Source organism: Gymnogyps californianus, chromosome 14 (genome assembly GCF_018139145.2).
Source record: "Gymnogyps californianus isolate 813 chromosome 14, ASM1813914v2, whole genome shotgun sequence".
NCBI classification, from domain to species: domain Eukaryota; kingdom Metazoa; phylum Chordata; class Aves; order Accipitriformes; family Cathartidae; genus Gymnogyps; species Gymnogyps californianus.
This window is the reverse complement of record NC_059484.1, coordinates 12,749,734-12,774,857: the sequence shown is the minus strand read 5'-3', so window position 1 is coordinate 12,774,857 and position 25,124 is coordinate 12,749,734. Positions and strand designations below refer to the sequence as shown.

Genomic DNA, 25,124 nt, shown 5'->3' with positions numbered 1-25,124 from the left:
ACAGTAAAAAGCCAGTGAGATTTTTAGCTATGAACTTCAGCTCTTCCAAAGCAGTGTTGCCATGTGCCGTTATGCCATTAGAATGGGTTAAAAGAGTATTTTGTAAGCTAGCATCCAGCTCCCATATCAGTATGTGGAATGACAGTGATCATCTGCAGTCAAGTTTTGAACTCAAAACATACTGATTTTTTCCTCCTAACACCAAGCTGACCTGTTATGGTTTCCAAAAAACACTCTCTACTGAAGCAGGCGCTTCTGTGTTTTGGAGAACAGACTGGTCCTCACCTCCATCTACTTGAGGCTGGAAACCTATAACATTCTGTGGAGGATGGCTTTAAGGTTTAAAATATCATCAACCTTGTCTCCCCCAACAAAGCAGCAACACTTCATAGAACAACGAACACCATCTCAGAGAAGACTAGATTATAAAAGGAGGCTTTTCAAGAACATTTGACACCTTTTCTTTTTAGGAGGCTACTCAAATTTTTGGACAAAACTTTCTTACAAAATGCTGATCACAACATCTGAGTGACTAGGTATGGATTCCAGGAGTGGAATGGATTGATTTTCAGTGTTGTGATTAAGGAGAAGGCAAAAGATTAATTGAGGAAGGTCATTAGCAAACTGTACAAACAGTAGCATACCTGTGACCTTGACATGGGTAAACTGATGCCCACAGCATTGGAGCTCATCATAGAGAAATTCATACTTTGTGAAGACGTCATGGTTGTCTGAGAGGGGCCCATCAAATCAAAAAGATCAGTAGAATTTGAAGCAGTTGGAGGCTGGCCAGAAGCTGGCTGTGAGCTACTGAAGAGCTCTATAGCTGGCTGCTGTGCCGTGCTGCTGAAGAGCTCTCCAGATGAAGCACTGGGACAAGGAGAAGCTTGGTTGAAGGCACTCCAGTCACCAAAGTCTCCATTTCCACTTGTTGCTGTACCTGAAGGAAAGGCAACAGTGCGGGAGGAAGACAGAGAGAAGAAAGGCAGAAGACTTAGAGAAAGGCACTGAGCAAATGCCATATTCCATGAACTGAAACAAATGAGAGCTGATCTGTGTCCGTCCAGATTAACATCTGCAGGTAGAACCTCCATCTGGACATCATTCGCTCTCATGAATATTCCAACAATTTTAACAAGGTAGCAAAGGAAATATGAAACACCCATGCACAGAAAGTGGAAGGATGTTTGATAACATGTCACCTGTGGATGCAAGACAAGTAGGGACGGGCTTTCTTTAGTTGAAGTACGACTGAAAGATAACTCAGGGGTAGATTGGAGGCTCTGGTCAAAACAACACCTAGAACTTTTTATCTCTGCACTCTGGTATTTGCTGAGAGAACAGTTGTCAGGAATGAGCCACTTGATAAAGCAAATTCCATCATGATAAAACAAAGACAACTATTTCAAAATTTGGTTTATACAATTAGTAGCTCTTTGTATAAAACAATGCTGAGGGGAATAAAACCCACAACTTTGAAAGCAGGTTGCCAGGGAATTCTTATTTGAGGTGATAAGGAATAATTTCTTCCCATCCCATGAAGTGCTCATGTAAAACACATTACGTTTTCTAAATTTGATTCCTGAACTAAATGCCTTGGCTCGAAGCAGAAATTCAGTCTTGGATCTAGCAATTCTCTCAGCAGAAGCTTTGCTGAACTCTTAGTTCATCACTTAAACTTTGTTTCATTTCAATATACCAGGGTTTTTGTAGACAAGCATTTAAATCAAAACACAGCAACTTACAGCTCTCTATCTTACTGTGAAGAGCCTAAGAGTATAAGCTGCTTGTAGACAACTGCAAGGGTACCTATTTCAGGATCGCAGATGTCCAGAGACACAAACCAGTGAACTGAGAATATGTCACAACCTTTGAGTCAAATGGGAGGAGATGTTATCTCCCTTAGAAACACATGTTTTACTATTAACAAGAAAAGGGTTACTTCACAGGAGTGATAGGGGAAGAAAAGCTTACAAAAACATCTACAGCAGATGCTAAAAATAAAGCAACGCCATTTAAACAGCTCATTGCTACATAGTGAATCGTGTTCCAAGTTTGGGCCATTGTACAGGTCAGCTTTTTGATTATGTCACTGGTATACTTTTGGCACTTCAGCTAAGTCACAGGCAATGTCATTGCCATATGAAATGAACTTTGAGTTCTAATGAACAGTTAAATCATCCCTTGAATTTCTTTAGATGAGCGGATGAAGACTCAAACACGTAAAGCTGGCATAGATGAATCTAGTGCCTGTTCCCACTTCCTAACCTATACAACGGCTAGTTCTATAATGGCCATTCATAGCAATTTTCTACAACTGTATTCTACCCACTCAAAAGGTAACTGCAGTAGTCTTTTACACCCCACGTAAATATTTATCAACATACACCTTCAACCTTTAGTCATCTTTATCTTTACCTATATATTAGAATTTTAAAAATAGTAGGAGCATAAATCTGTTCACAAAATCAAAGTATGCCAACAACTTCAGTGCACAAAGTAGACTAATATTCATTAGCTTAGGGCCTTACTAGAACATTGGCTTTGATCTCCCTCACAAAGAGGGGCTATATTGGAATGTTTCAATTAGTATTACATATTAAAAATTAAAACCTACTTTAAATATTCCTGATAGATAAGTAAATGCTGAGTGTGCTCCTTCTACGTTCAGACCTGTGCACTGAGCACCAATAATGGAAATGGGGGTAAAAGGGATAAGGTTTTGCCCCTTCAGTAGAACTTCAAAGATGATTAATCAAGAAGGAAAAGATTTCTAGAGGGGCTTATGCTGTTCAGGAATGATTAATCATTTCACATGACTCCTTGTCCCTTGCATAATGGTGATTGGAATAGATTAATCATGTTAATGCAGATAAAGGATTGTATCAATTTAGACTGTATTAACACAGAAATTATTTGCATAGTAGGCAGCTTTGTGTTTGCAAAACAACTTGGTTTTGACTAAGAAAGCCTGTAAAAAAATGAGAGCAGTTCTTCCCTGCCAAGCAAATTAAAGGTGTATTAACTAATCCAAGCCCAGTACAGCTTTCCTAACACAGCAAAATAAAGGAAGAGATATAAACATGCTGACTAAAAGCTGGCTCGCAGGTAGATTTGCTGATCAACCTCTTTGCTATTCTTTTCTCATTTTGGACTTAATCCTGCACTCTGGCTGAGAACCCCCAGTCACCACCATTACTGCCCAAATTAACTTCACAAAAGATAGCCAGCCAGCTCCCTCCACTCCATGTTTGTTTGCAGCACTGTCCTGTCTGGGTAGCACTGTAGGCTCCCACAAACACTCCACCAAAAGGAAGCTGATTGCTTTAGGTGGCTTCCCAGCATTTTTTTTTTTCCAGTCCAATTTTAAGGGAAACGTTTTTCAGATGGTGGCCATGTCTATGTAATGGCTTGTATGTTTGCATGCAAAATGACTGCCCATGCACTAGGCCAACCGTATAGACACGACAGCTCTAAACTGCATGCCATGCAACCAGGCAAGGGCAAAACTGAGTGCTGTCCCAACAAGCATTACTAAAATCTTGCTCTTGTGATTGGCAGGGACACATTCATGCCTGACTTAAGTAAGATCTAGATATCTAGATCATTTAATAGGCTTCTCCTAAAAGGGAAAAAGACTGTAGCTTGGCTAAATAACATTTTGTTAAAATAAAGTGTTGGTCAGCTTCATCCCACAAATGCATATATGCAACTTCAAAAGCCATCGGCGAGGTTGTACTGTGTATGGAAAACATAACTTGACTAAATCCCCCTCCAACATACCAGGCCTTCCAGTAGTAACCCAGATATCATCGGAAGCTGTGGAAATAGCCTGTCTCAGACTCCCCTCGTTATGCCATCTGACAAGGCCAACATAATTGTGTGTCTAAACAATTACAAACTTTTTTTTTTTTTTTAAAATCGTAGCAGAAAGGTGGGAGCCGAGGACATCTTTAGGGACTCTTATTTTTCTAGCACAGGTGGGCTGCTATTTTCCATTGAACATGATCCCGTCTTCTGGTTTTGTTCAACTTACCCATTTAATTTACTGTCCTGCCCATAACATTAAAGTTCTTAAGACTGATCTGAACCCTCTGCACATGTCTGGAAACTATAAACAGCAGCGTAAAACCCTTCTAACAACTTTTCAGTTCACAGCATTATCACAAGCAAGCAAACCAGACTATCAAGCACTTCATGCAAGTCTTTTTATCCCACCAGAGCAGTTAACTTCTTTTTTTAAATTAATTAATACCTACCTGTATCTGAAAAACTTGCAAACTGTTACTTGAAGTATTAGAAAAATGACTGGTTTTTATTGCAAATAAAATAGTTGAATAACCTTACATAAACCACTGGGAAGACTATGATGATTAATAATGTGAATGGTCCTATCACTACAGCCAATTTTCCAATCATTTTTGAAACACAAATACTGTCATCTTGAAGCATTCATCACTGTAGAACTCCAATTAATATAGCTCCTTGCCCACAACTGCAAAAGTGGGATGCGCTGGGCTCTTTTTTTAATTGTTTAGTGAACACTCTTCAGCCAGCATTTAGACCCATGCTTGTTTATTTCAGGTTTTACTTTTCCACTCCAGAAGTCAGATCTTATTTCAGTACATTTCAAAATTAGACTTGGAGCTATGTTTTAAGTCTTATTATATACTTATACTATATTATTAGATGAACAGGGATATATTTCTAACTCCTACTAACATTTTTCTGAAATAAAGTTCATGAAAAGTTTCAGGTCCAATGAGACACATGCTGTGCCATACAGTAGATATCTTCCTTACTCAATATAGCACTTGTGGTCCAGTTACATAAACACAGTTTGCCCTGGAAAGGGAAGTGACTTTCAATAATGCCATGTGGCATCTCTTTCCCTCTTTCTGCCCTTAAACAGCATTTCAATCTGTAAATTAATCCTACCTTGCGATGATGGGAAACTTGCTGAAGCAGCAGCTGAACTAAAATCAGCAAATCCTCCAAATGGGTCAGTTGATCCACCTAGAAACAGAAGGAAGCCAAATGCTGTTACAGGATTGTGTAAAGATCCAGTACAACAACTGCATGCGGGATTTATGAAGAAAAGCTGTTCTGTATTTGTCAAGATAGATTTATTGATTCTGCTCCCTAAGTCGGCACTGTTTTTCCTGTTCATCAACATGCTATATTTATACAAGCCTGAGCAACAATAAACTAATTATTTCCAACTGCCTTGCAGATCTTGCAATTTTGTTTTCCTAGGGAAGAACTAAAAGATGCAAGTTTTTGCTATTTCTAAAAATAAATTTAGAGAGATTAAAAAGGTTAACAAGTTTTTAACTAGCGAGGGATGCTACTAGTTTGGCAGTCTGTAAAATTAAAGCTTTGGAAGCGTAATATATAAAAGCCAAACATTCTTATTGTATAAAAGTTGATTTATTATGCTTACTATGAAAAATTACGTGTCTCCTTATATTTAGTTTTTGTGTTACTTAAAGCATGAATGATTCTGCAATGATCTTGAATTGGGATTTCAAGGACAGAGCTTGCATTTGTGTTCATTTTTTTATAAGTTTGCTTTCTTTCTACAGCAGGAACATTAAGTTTTCCAACCAGACGTTTGTATACAGCATATAAATTAGTAACTTCTGAATACAGCATAGTAACAATTTTTCACTAAAAAAAATACAGCCAAGGTATAAAAACAGAAGAAAGATTTAAGAACCATATTGGAAAGCTGCTTTTTTTTTTTTTTTTTAAATAAACAACAAAACACTGTTTAGGAAAAAATCATCCAATTGTCATAGATACTGCTTTTAAGTAGGTATTCCACTGACCTGAGAAAGCTAAGAAGTTGGCCTGATTTGTTTGTCCTCAAAGATTTCACCTCCAAGCAGTCCCACCCTTAGAAGAAGCTGCAGCAGTTCAATTATTTTGCTTTTAGTGTTATGCGTACATTATATAGGTTACATCACAGCTGCTTAGCCTGCAGTGCTTAGAAACTAGCCAGGTGGGACTGGAACATCTGTGCTGCACTCAAACACCACCAGGGACAGCTTCCTACATCTGGTGCCATTTCTGAATTGTCTTATCGCTGCAAGACATTCTGCCCCATCTGCTACTCTCAACTGGGTTAATTAAACTAGAACCATCTCCTTTTTAATAAATGGCTAGCAGTAATAAAAGGAACCATTCATTTTCTAATACATGTGTACTTGTATTTCTTTTTAATGTTATTTTACTGTAGACATTGCCAGGAAGGCAACTGTTCTTCCAAGGGGAAATGTCTTTTCTTGCTGAGCGCGTAGCATATGATATAAAACATGAGAAGGGAATGCAAGGATGGTCTCTCTGAATTTTCAGGAATATAGCACTACTGAAATCCTTTTACCACCTTTTCAAGAGGGAGAAGATTTCACACACAGTTAAGAAATTTCTTCAAATTCTGAAGTAATCTAATACGCATCTTAGATATGTTTGTATACAAGTTTTACACTGACTGCAACTTGAGAATGAAAAAGGGTAAGATGAGTCAGTGAAGTATCAAGCTAAAAAACTGTTCTGATCATGTTTACTCTGCCTACTGCAATGAACATTTTAAAATATTTTTTTTCATCACGTGTCCTTACAGAGTTCAGAACAGGTTAATGCTTTGAGAGTTTATATGCAGAATGAGCAACACAGATGACATACTCTCAACCACATCCTCAAAAAAATCAATGCTCTCATGCTACGCCTATTATCCCTGGGCTGTTTGACAAAGTATTTAGGGATTAATTTAATTTTAAAAACAGAACCAGGTTCAAACCCAAAAGAACCCCTTAACATTTTCAGTCAGGTCAACTTTTCCTCCACCTATATTGCCCATTTTGAAATGAAATTGAGTTCCAGAGAAAGCTGGCAGAGCTTAAGCTGAATGCAGTAACTCTCTAAAGAAAGGTACCATCAGCTAAGATTAAAGAACCTCATCTCCCGTAACACCAAAAAATTACTTCCAGCAGGTCTAACCACAGATTCTACGTCTTCTCAAACAGATTGCTCCTTTATGGCAACCAACCATCCCCCTCACGTACAAATTGTGTTGCTTCAGTAACATGTAACCCCCCAAGCCTCACCAACCTTCTTCCACATCTCTGCACCTGAAAATACATAGATAAGCAAATTCTGAGTTCCCTGAATTCACATGACTTCCCTACCAGTTCCTTCACAGGACAGATCAAAGGCTGCATTTGACCCTTTCCCTGTGTCTTGCATGACACTGGAAATGTTCCCACACCCTGTGCTGCAAGGAACAGTGGTCATAACAAGTGACCTGCACGTGAAGGACAGTGCTAATCTTCTCAACATGAGCTATCCTCAAAGATTCCCATGCGAGATCTGTCACTACAAATGAACCCTTTCCATCTGCCTTCCCAGGTCAGCAAAGAGGTTATTTAGCAGGACCAGCTGGTAATATGCCTCTTCTCAACACCATTTCTAAATGCTGCTTTGGAAAAAGAAGAAAAAAGGCAAAAAGAAAAAAGGCTTACTACAGCAAAGAACCAAACCGATGAAAGATTCAAATACACTGTAATATGGAAGCTGCCATAGCTCTGTCTGAAATATGGGAAGGCTCACTTTGCAGTGGAAACATTTATTCTCAATGTGATTTTATTTTTACACATAAAAATAAAAACATACACATGTACATAACTAAAACCAAAAAAGGCTCTAATCTCTTTTCCCATAAGAATTGGATAGGAGAAACTTCAGTATTGATTTGGGGTAGTGGTTCTGATCCAGGATCTTAAAACTCCACGAACTGTGGTAACTCCAATGTACAATGAACACCTTTGTATATGAAGTTAATAAAATAGAAAATAACACAAAATAAGTTGTTCCTTAAATTTGGGGGCATTTGTGCTTAAAAGAACAGGTGCATGAAATGATTTTATTTCTTAACCATTAGGAATTAACACGTTTCAGAACAGACATACAAACTTTATCTACTTTCCCAAAAATAAAAGTGAATAAAGTTTTAAAGATCGACCACAAGTAAGAAAGAAAAGATCGAGACAGATCTCTGATACTAAATTACCATGACAATTTCCCTCCTCTCCAATAGAGCTCTGATGTATTTTATATTCTATTAAACACTTACAGAGGTAGCATTTTGGTAGCCTAGTGATGAAAGGAACTGTGTCACACAGAGTGCTCATAACACTGGCTTTGCTCGTACATTACAATAAAAATACCTAGTGTGACATATTACAGGGGTTCCCACTACAATACACCCAGAAGTGGCATAACTTCAGACAGAAGTGAGTTAGAGTAGTCTTTACATATGCATGAATGCAGCCACCTTGCCACACATGTGGGCCTCCAGCCACTCTGGACTGCCATTTTTTGGTACAGTCTCTGTGATTTTACATAGTCTTTAAAAGAAAGACTGCAGCTGAGTATCTGTCATCCCCAAGATACACACATACACTTCTACAAACAATGTGAATACGGTCCCATAATAGAAGTTGCTTATTTGTAATGGAGAAGAGTTACATGAAAGGTTTCTGTCTATGAAAGAGACACATGCTCATATTTTATTTGCTGTTCAAAGTGATCTTTAAACAAAAAATCCGCCCACAGTTAACTCTCTCCCAACTGTGCCATTAGACCACAAGAGCATGGAAGTCCTTTTTCTATTCTGTGCTAGCCACAATCAAAACTGTCAATATTAAGAACCTAAGCACAATAACAAGTCTTTAAAGTTTTAGGTTTTGAAAAGCAAACCACCAAACCCCTGAACTCCTATCCATCCTGTATGCAATGCACTGAAATTTAACACACTTCTAAGAAGAAACTGCATTTTGAGAGCATAAGGGTAAGTCCATATGAAGGTTAAAATTCAACTGCACATTTAGAGAGTGAAGGGACATGGTTTACAGTGAATAATTTTACTTTTAGGTAGCAATTTCTTTTTGGTATTAGGTTTGGCATATAGGTTGGGATCAACCAAGTGCCAAGACAAAATAAGATAAAGAAACAAGTTTGCCATATACTTTACATGAAAGCTTATATGAAGATCATCCAGCTCCAGCTGACTAGCCTTTGAATTGCACTATAAGAAATGCTTGAATGTGAATGGATTGCACTTGCTTTTAGAGTTAGTTATAAATAACTGCATTACAAACACAGTTTCTGACAGATTGATCTGGCAGTTAATCTTTGTGCTGCTAACATTTATTAGTCCCATGCAATAGCATATACAGTACCTTGCTACTAAAGGTTCTAGGCAGCCCTAAATTTTTTGAGTATTCGTTTCTCAATTTATCTACTACTCTGTCTATATAACAACAAAAAAGCTTATCCTCAGAAATGGTTCAACATACGCATTAAGAAAATAAAACCAATATGTGCCTACCTGTTGAAACTGGCTGGCTAGCTCCATCAAACAACAGATCAACCAGGTCATTAGACGACTTGCTGCCAGAGGGTACAGAAGCCTGAAGAAGAAATCACGCAATAGATCTCATCTCATGATATCATCACTCACCTTAAATGACATTGAGAAGTTTTCTGGGGTTTTTTGGGTGCTTTGTTTTGTTTTGGAGAGATGGCAGATTTGTCTTTGAAGCCAACAATCACTGGAACCTGGCTAAATTTCAAATCAAATAGTGAACAGCTAGTGGCTCAGGTTTTTTTCTGATAACTGAAGAACTTGATAACTTATCAGTAAGTGTGCAGGTTCAGAGAATCCTTCACACTTCAGGATAAGATTTTATCTTCGCTTTCCTGAAGAGAGTAAAACATGGTAATGACTACATTTAAAAAATTCTACATCTTAAAGCAATCACACAAAAAGGCATTCTGTAATTAAACTGTTCCACTGCCTTTGAAAACCCCAAGTAAACATTTTTGATAAAATAGTTCCCCTGAAGGCTGCAAAACAAAAATTCTACCCTAAACTAGAAATTGTCTCAGAGGTTAGAAGAAAACTGTTTCCAAAGTCATGTTTTATTGTGCTCCGCTGTCTCACCTTTGCTGTTGGCTGTGCAGTATGAGCAGCAACATTCTGTTCTGGACTTGCTTTATCCCCTGTATAATGCGCTGCTGCTCCCAAGTCAATGGTTTTTGAAGGATTTGCTGTGCGTTTGTGTCTGGTGGTGGTAGTTTCTGTAGCTTGTGTAATATGAATGTGTTTCGTTGTCACAGTCTCCTCTTCGTCTTTAAATTCAGCTTTGGGAGATTTACCTCTTCTTGATTTTTCCTCATCGCTGTCACTAGAAAACCAAAACCGATAGAATACCATTCATGATGGACTTAAGCGGACATTTGGCTTAAGTCACAAGAGTTTTGGTTACTGTAGATCCTTGTAGTGATGGTTCATAATAAAAATGCTGCTTCTTACTACATTTAAGAAAAGAAATGTTTTACCCTTACATAATACATCTACATAACACAGCATTGCACCTATTGAACAGAAGTGATGAAGAAAAGCAAGTTATTTTGTTAAACAGTAACTGCAAGTCCACGGCAGAGGATAATAGGAAATCAGTGTTTAAATGCAGCACATTTAATTACCTTCTGACAGGAACTCCTCCACGCATTATGTAACACCTCAGCAACAAAAAGTTAAGTTGGCAGGTCTGCTCAGTACTTACACCAAGAGACAGAAAGCAGTGAACCAAATACAGGTACTATCTTTCAGACTTCAAGAATTCCATTCCTATTTCAACTCATTCCCCCTTCCAGAGAAACAGGCTTTTATATTCTTTAAAATGTTTGTGGAAAAAGAATGTTTACAGAATTATGCAATGCAATGACACTATTCATTTTCTATCAGAGAACACACGTTTTTTCTTAAAATGTAAAAGAAAAAAGTGTCACCATTTTAGGCAAAAACTTTTTTGATGCCACTGCGTAATATTTGTTTAATCTGTTACATTTTCTACTTTTATATTTTAAGTCTTTCACAAACAAACCAATTGCCCCCCACCAACAGTCATGTTGCCTGTTATCATCAAGATAAGATTTGTACATAACAGTGAAAATTGCTGTAGAGAAAGCTTAAATATATTGAAACGTATTTTGAAATAGTAATTCCCTTAGCAACACAGTTGAAAGTGGAAGGTTTTTATATTTTAATATAATGCACTAGAATACTAAAACTGCAAAATTTAAGAAAGGCTGTCCCTTTGTCAGTGGGAATATGACAGTAACTGCAATATACTCTGGAGGGTAGCCTTTGTTCTCCGTTAACAATAGTGGGCTTTTTCGAATACATTGCATGTGTCATTTCCTCTATGCATATTACCTCCTCACCACTGGGGATGGCTCAATTCATTAACATCAGTCAATATAAATGCTCACTCCCTTTTTTTATTTTATTTTTAAAAGAAAAATATCATAGCTGCTGGCCAACCTCGCGACTACTGGCATTTGCTTGAGCCACCCTTACACAGACAAGTGAGCATCACCTAACCTTATCCTTCCAAGGCACTTCAGCCCTGACTTGCAACAGGCCTACTGTTCCAGTTCTGGATTTCTGCAGATCGCCTACCTACATGCACAAATACATCAGAGGGGACCACTAACCACATTTTCATTTGTGACATCAGGATTTTAACACAAGCCCCCAGAGAAGACTGATCTGCACATTAGCATGGTATACATAGTACATCCATCTTAAAAGCCTCGGAGGAGTGTGGATGATGTTGCCTTTTAGATGCATGTTGAAAGTATCGAAGACCAGGACAATCACAACTAGGGCTCAGTCCCTTAAAACCTGCTGCAATATATTTCTTGTCATCACTACAGAGTCTGCGTGGTCCATATACGCATTCTGTGGGTTGAAGAAGTGATTAACAACGATTAAAGTCTGATCAATGGCGCTATTGCTACAGAACTGGTAGGGATCAATCTCACTAATGTAAGAATGAAAAAAAAAAAGTGAGTCTTTGGTGATCTACAGCAAAATAAACGTCTAAAAGCTTTTGAGAAAAGAAATTAAACATATATGCCAGAAAGCAGGACAAATATTACAATGCTTAATTTTCTATGACAACCTGTACTGCTTCCAAAATGTCTCAGGAGATCTGTTTTTTATTTTTCTTTAATGGTCACATTAACAACAACAACAAAATATTACAGATTAATGTTCCCTTTAAGTGTGTTTACTGTGCTCAGAATAGTACAATTGCGGTGCTTCATTTGAGAATTGCGGAACTAACTTAAAAATAAAAATTATAGCTGGCATCGTACCAAATAATTAAAAAAACTTCTGCAAAGGAAGTACATGGTTGCAACTTCCAGAAATCAAAGTATGGATACATGCTCTTTTTCTTTGCCTTAAGGTTTTCGTGGTGTGGGGTTTTTTTGAACATTCTTTAAGGCAATAAAAATAGTTTACTGATACTTTAAGACTATCTGAATTACACCCTACTACAGAAGTAATCCTTTACATGGAAGTTGCCTTTAAACACGGCTGTTGCATCCTTTTACAGGTGTACTAAGTTTTGCTTCCTTTCTGTTACCTGCATCAACCTTTCTGAATACTGGAGAAACAAGGATTGACAGAGTTTTAAGAATTCTTATGAAAAAAGTGTAGTGTTTCAGAACCACCTCTGTATATCTGCAAGTAATTTAGAACATAGAACTTCAGCATACAAGGCTAGACTCAGAGCAGCAATTGGTTTATTTGCCTAAGACCTAAGAACTAACAAGAACTATGAAAGAAAAATGGAGGTTTTCCCACCCCATGGGGTATTGTTTCTTGTCTTCTCTACTTCCAAGGGGATAATCCAATTCCCCCACAGCAGTACTAACATTTTTCTTCTAAAGAAAAAGAAGCAGACTAGGCTTCTCCAGAGTTAGCTGTGTGAACTGCAGTTCAACTGAAATCTACTGTAAACTCAAGCCAGCTATATCGCACGGTTACTTCAAGCATTTTTTTTTTCCTTCTATGCAAACTACTAGCTTTGCAAGTAGAGTCAGAAATCCAGAATTTTGGCCGAGTTCTTCTGGTTATGTATATTGGAGGTGAAGACTGTGTCATCCAAAATCCATTAACCACTGTGAAGATGTGTAAGTCACATTTATTCTTTGTGCTTCAAGACCTTTCAGCTTTACAGTACTAAAGTAATACTGATTTAAAAAGCTATTAAGATAGAAACAACAGAACATACAACAGCAGATTTGCCAGCTCAGCGAATATCACCATTTAGTCACTTTTCCAAGGGAAATGGCAACTTAATTCAATGTTATTATATAGCAGCAGGCTACACATAAACTAGTAAATTTTTGGAGGCTTCTTTTGTGTTTTTAGAAAAAAAATTGCTGAAGTGTGAAAACACAGAAATGCATGGATTTCATGAAGCATTTACAAGAGAGTTATGTTGTTGTGAGCTTAAATCACACAATAATTAAAATTTCATGTTTCAGTTTCAATATTTAACTTCATACAAAATACAGTATTCTGTTAATACAACATGAATTATAAGATTTGTATTTACAGTATCTTTAAGTATAAATAGACAGACATTCTGTAACCTTGAGTTCAATCTTCTTAGATCCTTTGATGCCTTCTGTAGAAAGAAACCCCTTCATTTCAACACTGATAAAATACCTTCCATGTTGTCTAATCACCATGCCAAGAGAAATCAAAAGTAAGTTTCAGGCTGGTAGCCGAAGCAATGTTAGAGAAGCCATACTGCTGCAACCTGGATACCTTCTTATGGCAGGATAACCTGCAACCACAGAATTGTTTCTGCTCATGTATATCCCCCAAAAAATCCTCCTTTTATTTCAAGTCCTGAGTTTATTACTTCCATAAGTTTCAAGACAAATACCGCACCTGACATTTACCAAAAAATGGAAGAAAAATAAAAAAGAAGGGACAAGGGTTACAAGAGCAAAACAAAAGTGAAAAACGTAATACTAGCCAGAGAAAAAAGATCAGTGTAACCTGGAGCAGAGATGTACAGTGGAGAAGTCCTCAAAATAAGCTGCTTTTTATAAAGATTAGACTGCAGAAAGGACTGTCTAAAACACTGGAAGGTTCCAGACTTTATCCCAGCACATGTAAGAGACCAGGAGCCATTCAGAAATAAAGCAAAGGAAATAAGATTAAAAAATGTTTACTGTACATCCTCTACATGAAATGTGGATAGTGAGCTTTACAGACGTCATGTGACAAGTTGCTTTTGAAAGGTAAGTACAGAAAAGCACACAGCAATATATCATTGTTAAATTTGAAATTGTTTACTTTTCTTCTGATCTCTTCTCTTTGTAGTCTATTGATAGTAAGTTCTAAGAGGGAACTCTGATGTGTGCAAAGAACACCAGTTTTATGATTTATTAATGCCCTAGCAAGAAGACCATACTGCCTTTTTCTCAGAAAAGCTACCATTATAATTATTTTTTGTTTCCGTGCAAAACTGCTTGAATTTTGTAATATATACACATGTGTGCATGTGCATGTGTATTTTTATGCATATATATATATAAAAGTGTGTGTGACTGTATCCGAAGATATTCCTGTAAAAAATATTAATCAAATCTCAGTGCAAATTTGAATTTTAAGTTGTTTCCCAAAAGGGAATTATTTCAGTATACTTGAGCACTTTCTCTACAGCAATTTCAGATTCTGTTAAGTATGAATTTGATCTCCAGATAATAAAATTCAATGCACCTGTTGAAGTGTGATGTATGTGAAGTTCTTTCTGCAGGCAAAGCAGGGTGGGTTTTCTTCCTTACTGAAAAAATTTAATGGCCTGATGTAAAATACAACAAGTTTCTTGAGAAGGTTCAACTAAAAAAAATTCTAAAAATGTCAATTTTTTTTTTTTTTTTTTTTTTTTTTTTTAAATAAGTTACCTGCAGTCTGTTCTTCCTGAGATCAGCTCAGGGAAGAAGCACTGTGTCAAGATAGGTCTAGGCAATTTTACATCTCCCTCTTCTTTGGCACTTCAGCATCCAGAGTAACTGTAGCATTAAATGACAGCCTCCAGTATACTGGCGCAAGGAAGACCACCGAATTGCTGAGACAAGGAAAAGCTTAGGAAATTTCAGCCAAATTCCCTGCTCTGCCAGCAGCTATCTATGCCAGGGGCAGTAATGGAAGGCAGGCAAGAGCAGTTAACTATTGACAGAGCTACATTATTCCCCAAGGCCAGTAAGAGCTGCATAAGAAGTCCAGGAAGCAGTTATTGAACCCAAACATGCTTCCATACAGACAAAAAGAATGGCAGAGTATTGTAACTAATAATCAGCAAAGAGCTTTATAATAGCAATTTCACAGAATAAATTCACGTTAAAATAACTCTAATACCTGCACCTTTCTGGAGAGTCTTCTCTATCTTTCCTTCGGAACTTGCTGATGGTATCATCGATCGTGCTTCCAATTTTGTCGCTTAGCTCACCTAACTTATCGCTGAATGGAAAAGCTGGTTTTTTATCCCATTCTTCATCCCATTTTGACTTGGGCTCAGGATCGTATCTTTCACCTGTGTAAGGCATTAAGATAATAAATACTAAAGATAACAGGAAAAAAAAAAAAGCCTGTGGTCTTTCTGGAATCACTCTCAAGCCCCCCTGCCCTACATACATAAACGTTAAAAGTTTCCAAAGCAAAGTGAAAGCTCCCACAGTGCTGAATCAACACTATTACAGCAAGGCACAGCATGTAATGCCAATCATTAAGTGGCAGGAATGCAGATTCAAAGACTTTTGTTTATGACGACGACACAATCTTAATGCACTGCACAGCACAGCACATCAGGATACTGTTGGACTCTGCTGGAGAAGCACAAGAGGCACAATCAACCCTGGCTGCATAAGCAGCTTATCAAAAATGGGACGTGCCAGTTTTGTAACAGTCACTTAATGCATGATATTCCATTCTTGGCCAAGCTGTGTGCTCAGAGGTAAATAGTTCTGGGGTTTTTTTATACATTGACATTCATGAACACATAAAAGCGTACTACCAAAACATTGAAAGACATAAGTGTGCAATGCATGATAACTTTCTGTTCTTTCTTTTCCACACTCTGTGATTAAATAAACCTTTTAGAGAGATGAAAAAAGAAGAGGCAGTAAAGCAACACACCTTTTCAGCAGCCACTAAGTACCCTGTACATCTTTACTAAACACTATTATCAAGAAATCAAAACCATTTTTTTTCTAATCAAGTATTCAAGACCTCCATACTTGTATCTTAGCTTACGAACAGTTGACAGTTTTACTTGAAATAAATACATTTGCTGTACAATCTCGTTAAGAAAGTTTAAAAAACCTAAGCCTGGGTTTATTTATACATACCCAGCCAACCTGAGTTTAATTTAAAAGAAAAAACACCACTTGTATTTTAACGAAGACTCAACTACCAAAAGCACAGCACACTTTACTAACTTGTATTGTGATCTTATATCAGACCTTCTGCTGAAAATACAGGTATATAAAACAACCCAATATAGCTCAGTTTCTAGACAAAATTTTTAGGCAAACATTTTCTATTTTGGGCCATCACACACATGAAACGACTTTTTTTTGTACTACTGAAAAATGTGAAACACTAGTTACATTTTTTTACTTAAGCTGAGTAAAACTGAGGAGCAGAAAGGAAGAATGGTGAAAAATTCATTACTTCAAGTTACATACAAGTTATATTGTAGCTCAGGTAATGTTCAAGATGTATTCAATTAAGCCATTTTTAATAAAAAGAAAATGATGGATTCCAGCACTACAAGCTGCAAAATCTGAGTTATATCTGTCTGATAATATCATATACCAGAGGATGTATTTTCTTACTGAAGAGGTAAGCGCAAGTCTCCAATGATATTTGTTTAGATCCATAAAGGATGGACAAACTTTTTCAAAGTAGAGAACCTGTTACAAGTCAGCGAGATACTCAGTGAGATCTTTATCACTGAAAAAGGAGAAATTGCTAAAAGGTACTACTGTTAAATTTTTGCAGGAGAATAAAACGGCCTTATTTCAGTTTATGTCAGGCTCGCAAGCATTTTAATGTAGATTCCTTTAGAAGGTTTCCTTGTGTGATAGGAATTTTAAAATAAATAAAAAAACTCCGAGAGCTCAGTATTTTCAGGACAAAAAGAACTAAGGAAAACTCTGAAAAAAGCAGCATTTTATATTTAACTAGAATCTTTTAGATTAGAAGTCTGACCTGGGAAAAAGTTTGTTTTGTGCTCCTGGAAAGATTTTTTTTAACTTTACTCAACAAATGAAGGGATAATTACAAATCCTTTACCATAAAAATGAAATACAAGACAAAGGATAGTCCTTTAAATGAGAAAACTTGAATGATAACTAAAGAGCATATGGAGAAAGACTTCTACCCAGCATACAGGGATAGATCACGACTCTGTATAGAGCAAGTCAAAAGATAAGCTCAGTGAAAGAACGGAGGGACATGTACTTAAAGTACAAATGCGGTGACTCATAAGTATTTCCTAAAAAGAGAATCACCAGAATTCCAAGCAGGTAGCAAAAGCCTAAGAGAATCTTATAAAACAAGACATATCCTGGCATGGAGATAGAGATTTTCAACTACTCTGCATATGAGGAAAAAGGGAGAACAGAGGAACACAGAGAAGCAACCTGTCAAAAACAGGAGAGCGCAAATCTAATTTTAAGGCTCACAGTGAAGAAGAGTGAAAAACATACATAGCACCAGAGAGGGACAGGTGAAGTTTACATCCTGCACAGTTACTACTCAGATCTTATACCAAACCCGTCTCTTGAAGAAGTCACTGACTCTAGCAAACCACAGCCTTGTGCCATTGTGACTTTGGGACTCATCCCTTAATAAAAGCAGCCCAGGATTTACTCAGGCCAAAGAAAACACAGATAAACATCTCAAGACTGACAGCTGGATCATGGACGACATGCCAGGATACATCAGACATAAAAGCCAGTTCAAGCTCAGACCCCTGCTACACGTTATGGCAGGGACTGGGGAGCAAGGAGGAAGCTGCACACTTGGACTTGATAAGCAAAACATAGCACTGGTTGTGCGCCTTTATCTAACCAAGGCTGTCAGAAAATTGTGTCCTCTCTAAACAAAGACAAGCTGATGGCATTACGTCCTCTAAGGCCAAGATCTTACAAACACACTATGATGAAGATGCAAATAGTTTGACAGAACTCATTGCACACATGAAGAACATCAGTCGTCTCAGCAAAACGGGTGAATTTATTTCCAGAAGCAAGGGTATATCAGACTACCTGTCAACAGCATTTGGATGGTTCTTTTTTTATTTTGTGTTTTTGGTTTGTGTGTGTATGTTTTTAAATAAAGAACCTTAGTAATGAAGGTCCTATTGCAAGTACCAGACCCAAGCTGGATATAGGACTAGCACCTTGTGCAATGATGGCTGAGATTCGTGATGGCTGGATTCTTTAATTTTCAGAATTTTGATTCTTGAAAATCTGATGGCAGGTTTTCTGATTTTTTTATGAGGGAGCAGATGACCAAGTGAGCCTTCACACACATCTTTTTTAAATATATAATATACATATTTTAAATGTTTGTGGTTTGGTTTTTTTTTAAACAAAAAGTTTAGAGCTTTCTTTCTGGTGTTAACTATGACCTCTTCACTGGCAGCTGCAATTCCCTAGAATTTAGGGATGAGCACTGGTGCACCAAATTTCCAGCCTGCATATGGGTCTGCTGGGCTGTGCAACTGACATCCAGATGCAAGCTTAGTATGTCTACACAAAGTAAATTTAGTATTACCTCTGGGAGCCCTCCTTTGAAAAGCACATGGGACCTATAGTACTAATCAAACAAGATTTTAAAAAACACATAAACTGAGACAGTAACAACCGTATTGGTAAACTCCTGAAATATAAGCTCCACCACTTACAAGGTACTTGGTGCATACATTTAAAGTCAGATCTGACAGACATCAGAATTCATACAGATAATCCACAGATATCTTTCAAGTATCCAAACAGTATTACTTGGGAAACTAAAAAGTCTAATGGCATATAATATCTACATTGTTTCACCCAAACAGTATTACTGCCCTAAAAGCCCTAATCCAAATTAACCAATGGTTCTAAAGGAGGTTGGCAGGAGTAGGTGAAGCAATTATTGTGCTGTGGTGGGTGGAAAGTATCATCATTTTTTTTTTTTTAATTAAAGACTAAGAAACCCTAACTTACAAGGGCATTTATTTATCTGCTTCTGCTACAGCAGCATTCATTTCACAATGAGACTGCCTATGGATAAAAACAAGACAGCTAAGTTTTGGCTAAGCCAATGCAGTAATGTCATTTGTGTAAGTTTCTAGTTAGATATTATCTAAAAAAAGACTAACTTAAAGATTTTTAAAGTAATTCCTTTAAATTTGTACGTGGGGGAAAATGTGGAAGATTTCTTTTATAATAGTAACACTGACAGTTAAAGAAATATAAAGAAAAAGCATCTAAAGTAGCATCTTAGAAATTGATTAAGTTATCTGTGTTATCTAAGCCAAGTTAAAAGTCGAGATTGTCAATCCTTGACCAAGAAAGCCTAGTACTCACTGTATCTGAACCCTCCAACACTGTCCGAAGAAACCCCAATGTATTTGTCTTTGTTCTTCTTTGCTTTCTTCCTCTCTTCCCGAAGTCGATCATCATCTTGAGCAAATTCAACCATTTCTTTTACCTTCTGGCGTATGTTTATGCCTTGGTCTTTGCCATTTTCATCTGTATAGGTAATGCAGGATAGAGATGATGGATGGAAGGGGGGGGGAAGGAAAAAATAATTCAGAGGCAGCAATACTGAACATCAAACTGATAAGAAAATTTGAATTATGAGCACAGCAGTCAGAGAAAGATCTTATGGCTACTAAGGTCCACTGCATTTGTTTAAACAGTACCGAATATTTTGTTTCAACACAGATTTTCATCCTTAGATAAATGATAGTTTCCACTGAATAGTGTATTTAGAAACATCTAACTGCTGCTGAAACATTGAAAAGATTAACAAAGACTGAGACAGAAATTATATTCTCCACTTGAACAATTTTAACCCTTCAAAATATAACCCCTTTTCCTCAGTCTTTTTAGTATAGTTTTTGCAAGTTTAATTGCAAGAACTCAGTCTTATTGCAAAACTGAATTTTTGAAAAATTGCTTTCAGTTGGGATGTACTACAAGCTAAATGTGCTCCTTTCCCAGCCTTTTTCACATTCAAAACACACACTGGCCTTGCTGCCTTTGCACTGTAAATATTATTTGGTGGGAGGAAAAAACCCCAGCTTCAAACAGATGTGTGTGTTTTGGAGCTCTAACCTTTTCTTCCCATATGATTAAAGCTATTCCTTTACGGACACCACAGGGGACCAGTCTCTAGTGCATATTTTAATATAAACCCGAACACTCATGTTGTGTTGGTTCTGTTGTTATTAGCCAGTCTTTTCTGCAAGTTCTTGTCTTCACTAATTAATACTCTAGGGTCCCACGTCTTGGATTCTGCACTCTTCACACAACTGGCAACAGTCACATTCTAATTAGACTGGGGAAGCTTCTAAGCTGGTTCAGGTGACTGACAACTCCAACTACTGTTTTAATTTGCTTATAAGATTTTTCTATTGCTCACCTACAAAGTGGTAATTTTCCAGGGATCGCAAATCATAAATGTGTTCTCTGGCACTTGTAACAACACGCTCTGATCCATTCCTTATGAGGTAAGCTAGGAGCAGCAAAGACTATAAAAATACAAAGCACCTTATGATTGCATGAACAAAAGCTCTATCTTTAAAAAAAAAACCCCAAACATGCAACAGAAAACCAAACCTACCCCCCTCCCCAAATTAGTAAGTAATAAGACTTCCCCTTTTAAATAAATGCTTATTATATGGGTTCACACAGAAAAAAAAACGTTTTCCCCACATGCAAGTTTTGCTCTTTAGAATACCAAAACTGTATTTGTCAAACTCTAATTTGTTATTACTAAATCACAAGTAGTTACCTTCATCAGCTACTGCTTATTTTAAAAGATAGCTGTAGCACTTTAAGAGAAAAAGTTAACCTTGCTAAATGAAGCATTTTCTTCTGCCTCTTTTGTTCACAGTTTTCCAATGGTTTTCACTGAAAGGTAACTCCTACAGAAATTTAAGAAGCCTTCTGCAGGATGCAATGGATATACAAAACTGCATTTCAGGACAATTTTAAGCAAGTGACAAAACAAATGAAGTTTAAACAGTACTTTAATTGCAATTTTTTATGTTGAGGATTTCTACTAGAAAAAAAAATTAATGCACTTTCTCCAAAGTAGTGCCTTTATCAGCTAAAACTATCATTATATTTCAACCTATCCAAACCTGATAAGCAATTCCAAGCAGTCTTTATAACATTAAGTAGCTATGTGTGATAGCATTAAATATTAATTTATATTGTACTTCAGGGAAAACAATTACTATGAATACAAAACATCAAGCACCTGTGAAAAGCACAAACCATGCCTCAGAATTAATTCTGTCCTGTTATAATCCTGGCATCAATAAGAACAAAATATAAGCTAGTCCGATACATCAGTTCTAAAAAATGAGGTTATATCTGCATAATTCAGTGAACATTGAACACCACTTTAAGTGCAGCATGATACAATCTTAAGCAAAAAGTTTCTGTACCATGCTAATTAGCCAAGGACAAGAAAAATGCAAATGATTCAGTTCTTTTTCCAAAACGCAAGTAGGACATAAAAGCCTCATATGATAAGATCTGCAAGAAAATTTGGTCCACTCAAAGCAAAACTACAATTTCTAGAGAATTATGAACTGGCAGAAAATTAAGATTAGTTTCCATTTTATTTCAGGTATTCCTGAATACCTTCAAAAACAATCTCCTGATAGCACAATAACTTATCATCTACTTCTCATGGAGCACCATAACAACTCCTTTGGGTAGATTCAAAATGTGAATGCTACTCCAATACTTGAATATCAGCAAAATGTAACTGCTCTATTATGTTCATTAAGTAGCATCTTAGACACACTTCTAAAACCAAAAATTTTGATTTTTTCATATACAGCATTTGAAAGACATCTTTGACTTCAGTAACAGAATTATAAAGCATACAGTTATGAAAGAAGTTATAGGTTGCTAGTGGAGTAAGTGATATAGCAGTATCTAAACAAGACACTACATCAGAACATTATACTAGCAACAAGCATTATGTCCTTCATAGACCAACACAAAGTCGTGAATACTTCCAGCTCATATACATACACACCTTATAAACTCTTCTCCAGTTCTTTTTATTGTCTTTCAGCATTCGAGTCCAAAGCATGTTCATAAGTTCTGGAAACTGTTCATACATAAACGTAGCCCTAAAGAATTAAACAAAAGGAGTAAAGAAATTTTATTCTCCGTGGTTTGCCACAATAGCTTGTTAAGACTCAGGGCTGACAGTAGATGGCAGGCTTGATCTAAGCCCATTCACATTTGATGACATTACAAGGGAAAAAGCTATCCCTATTTCTTATTCATATAGAAGTAATTTACATACCAGTACTACAAAAGAAAAACAAAATTCTAAAAATCTGAGGCAGCAGATGAACCTTCACTAAGTTATAACGAAAATTATGTTTAATATGACTACCCTAATAACCACGGCAACTAGTCAAACAGGCAACTTCCAAACTTAAACAGAAAAAATGTTCAAGGAAGAATTTGACATGTTTTGCTCTATTTGGAAAAGTCACAGGAAAGCAGTTTGAAAAGAAACACTCCAAAAAAAGTCAGATATATTGAAAGAATTATGAAGCTACATAAATAAAAATCAAGAATTTAAAAAAATTCTTTGACTTCATTTTTTGTTTGACAGTTTTCAATACGTTCTAAGATTATGCATTAAAAAATAAGACTTGATTTACAGCAACTTTTCAGCATTATCAGTCAGCATACCGCAGAGTTGATTTAGCAGCAAATTTCACATTCCTGTATAAAATGCACCTTTCTTTTCTTCATCACTGAGCCAAATTATCACTTACTTGGCAATCTCTCCCATGAGTTGCCCCGAAGGTCCCCATGGATCATCATTGGTTGCTTCTCGAACCTTAGACTCTATTTCTGAATAATTCATAACCACATTGGTGCTGCAAAGGAAAAAAATTAACACACATGAAGATTAGCATCAAAACTGAGAAACACATGAAAACTTAATAATGACACTAGTGCGTATCTCACTTAATTAGATACCTTTACAGGGTGGGAAAGAAAACATCTTTAGTGCAGAAGTTACCCTGAGGACACTATACAACACATTTAAGTTATCTTTAAGAAGGTTTTACTATTCTATTAGTCTTCAAGAATACAGATGAGAAACTAGGGATTACATTACAGCTGGATTCAGTCTAGTAAAAATGGCTTTTGGTCAAATTAAAATCCAAACCGAACCACTACAGTCAAAGCTGATAGCTTCCCCAACTAGATATGGTTTGCATGGTGTACAGTTATTTGCAAGAGGTTTTATAACTCAATCAGAAGCAGATTTTTTTTTAATGATGACTGCTACAAGAGAAACTCAAGAATATCAGTACCAAACAGGCGTTAGTAAAATAATAATTAAAAAAAAAAATCCCACAGAAGATTGAAGTAAGGGAGATGAGATTCACTAGAAAGTCTGTTTCCTAGCTTGAATTTATTTAATTAAGAGAAAACAGCAAAAGAAGAAAAGCTGCAGAGCACTCTGTATTACAATTAAAGCAATGCAAATACTATAAGGAACTCAGGCTGTCTCTACGAGAGTTCATAGAAAAATGTAACTTGGAAAAAGGAAGCAATTTTTCCATATCGGTTATATTAAAATAGTCAATATGTGATTTTTTTTTTTTAATTTAATCTCTCAAATGTGTAACCTTCAACTATAAGCCCAGCAACCTCCTTTGTGCCCCTAAAAGCATCCAGATACATTTGATAACACAATGACTTTCCTTTTATTTTAAAGTGAGTGAACAGGCCCAAAACATCATTCATACAGAGAATGTTTGAAAAACAGCTTTCTAGTTATGGAGCAATATAGCACACAATAGTAATGGAAACATCAGTAAAAGGAAACCTAGTGGCCTCTGCTTTCCCTACATACTTTGTAGTGTATTTGAAATAACTTAGAAATTACGTGTTTACACCTATTGTATCAGAAGTTTGAAAGTTTACTTAACTGTTAGAAGTGCATTGTACAACTGGTTTCAGAAGCTAAAAAAAACCCTCTAAGATGACTGCGTTCAACACAAACCATCCCATAAAGTCAAATTGATTAAACTGTACGAAAGATCTAATGAGCTTGTAATACAATGTGGAGAAGGCATTTGTGGCTTAAAAAACTCCTCTGAACCTGAAAGGACTGGGGGGGGGGGGGGGGGCGGAATCAACGTGCTTAATAGTCATCCCTCTGTCCATGTAGGAGTTGGCACAAAGCAGCATTCAAGCAATACCCGTTCAATTTTATTTGGCATAAGGATACAAAAGATCTTGGAACTGGGAGTTATAAACAGCAGAAACAAGAATGAGATCCTCTTAAGTCTGAAAGGGGACACAGAAGGTAATTGTTAAAACAGAATAAAATTCCTGGACTTAATCTTGGATTCTCAGCATGAGAATTCCTGCTGTCAGATTCTGATGTATGATTTTATTCAACTTTATGTCTAAAGAGAGCGTAAGCTACATGACTGAATAAATAATCAGCAAGCTAACAGAACCTATCTATATAAAAAAAAGCATGTAGGAACACAGCAGTAGTTACGAACAACAGCAATTAAGGTTTTACAAATTCATTTATGCTAAATGTACCTCAAGCTTCTGTTTCTGACGTTTTCTTTACCATACATACAAACGTAAACTAATACCATCTTTATTTCCCATATGCATAGAACGTTAAAAAAACATAACCCCAAAGCTACAGGCTTCAGCGCTTTGCAGCTTTCAGCACACTAGTTCCCTTGTCCGAAGCAAGGAAAGGCAGGGAGTTGAATGGAAAGGTTCTGTTTGTTTTTATAACCCCTCCTTAAGCGCTTGTTTGAGAGACTTGATGGGGGGGGGGGGGGGGGGGGGGGGGGGGGGGGGGGGGGGGGGGGGGAAGCATAAAACGAAGCATTTCCTTCATTTCTTAGAGCAGAGAGTTTAAGAATGGAAAATGCATGAAA

The 25,124-nt window shown here is 36.8% G+C and overlaps 1 protein-coding gene across 4 annotated transcripts in view; it reads right to left on the bottom strand.

The window, feature by feature from the left end:
* Positions 1 to 25,124, bottom strand: part of CLINT1 (clathrin interactor 1) — a 55,082-nt gene that overhangs the window by 4,026 nt on the left and 25,932 nt on the right. For 3 of the 4 annotated variants that reach the window (XM_050905225.1, XM_050905222.1, XM_050905224.1), the window contains exons 2-10: positions 22,974 to 23,078; positions 22,214 to 22,310; positions 20,579 to 20,687; positions 19,519 to 19,683; positions 15,299 to 15,473; positions 10,007 to 10,250; positions 9,392 to 9,473; positions 4,939 to 5,016; positions 645 to 940 (exon numbers count right to left, since the gene is read on the bottom strand). In XM_050905225.1, the coding sequence (XP_050761182.1) occupies positions 645 to 940; positions 4,939 to 5,016; positions 9,392 to 9,473; positions 10,007 to 10,250; positions 15,299 to 15,473; positions 19,519 to 19,683; positions 20,579 to 20,687; positions 22,214 to 22,310; positions 22,974 to 23,078 (1,351 nt within the window). The remainder of the gene's footprint in view (positions 1 to 644; positions 941 to 4,938; positions 5,017 to 9,391; positions 9,474 to 10,006; positions 10,251 to 15,298; positions 15,474 to 19,518; positions 19,684 to 20,578; positions 20,688 to 22,213; positions 22,311 to 22,973; positions 23,079 to 25,124) is intronic. The other variant, XM_050905223.1, reaches the window with a different exon arrangement.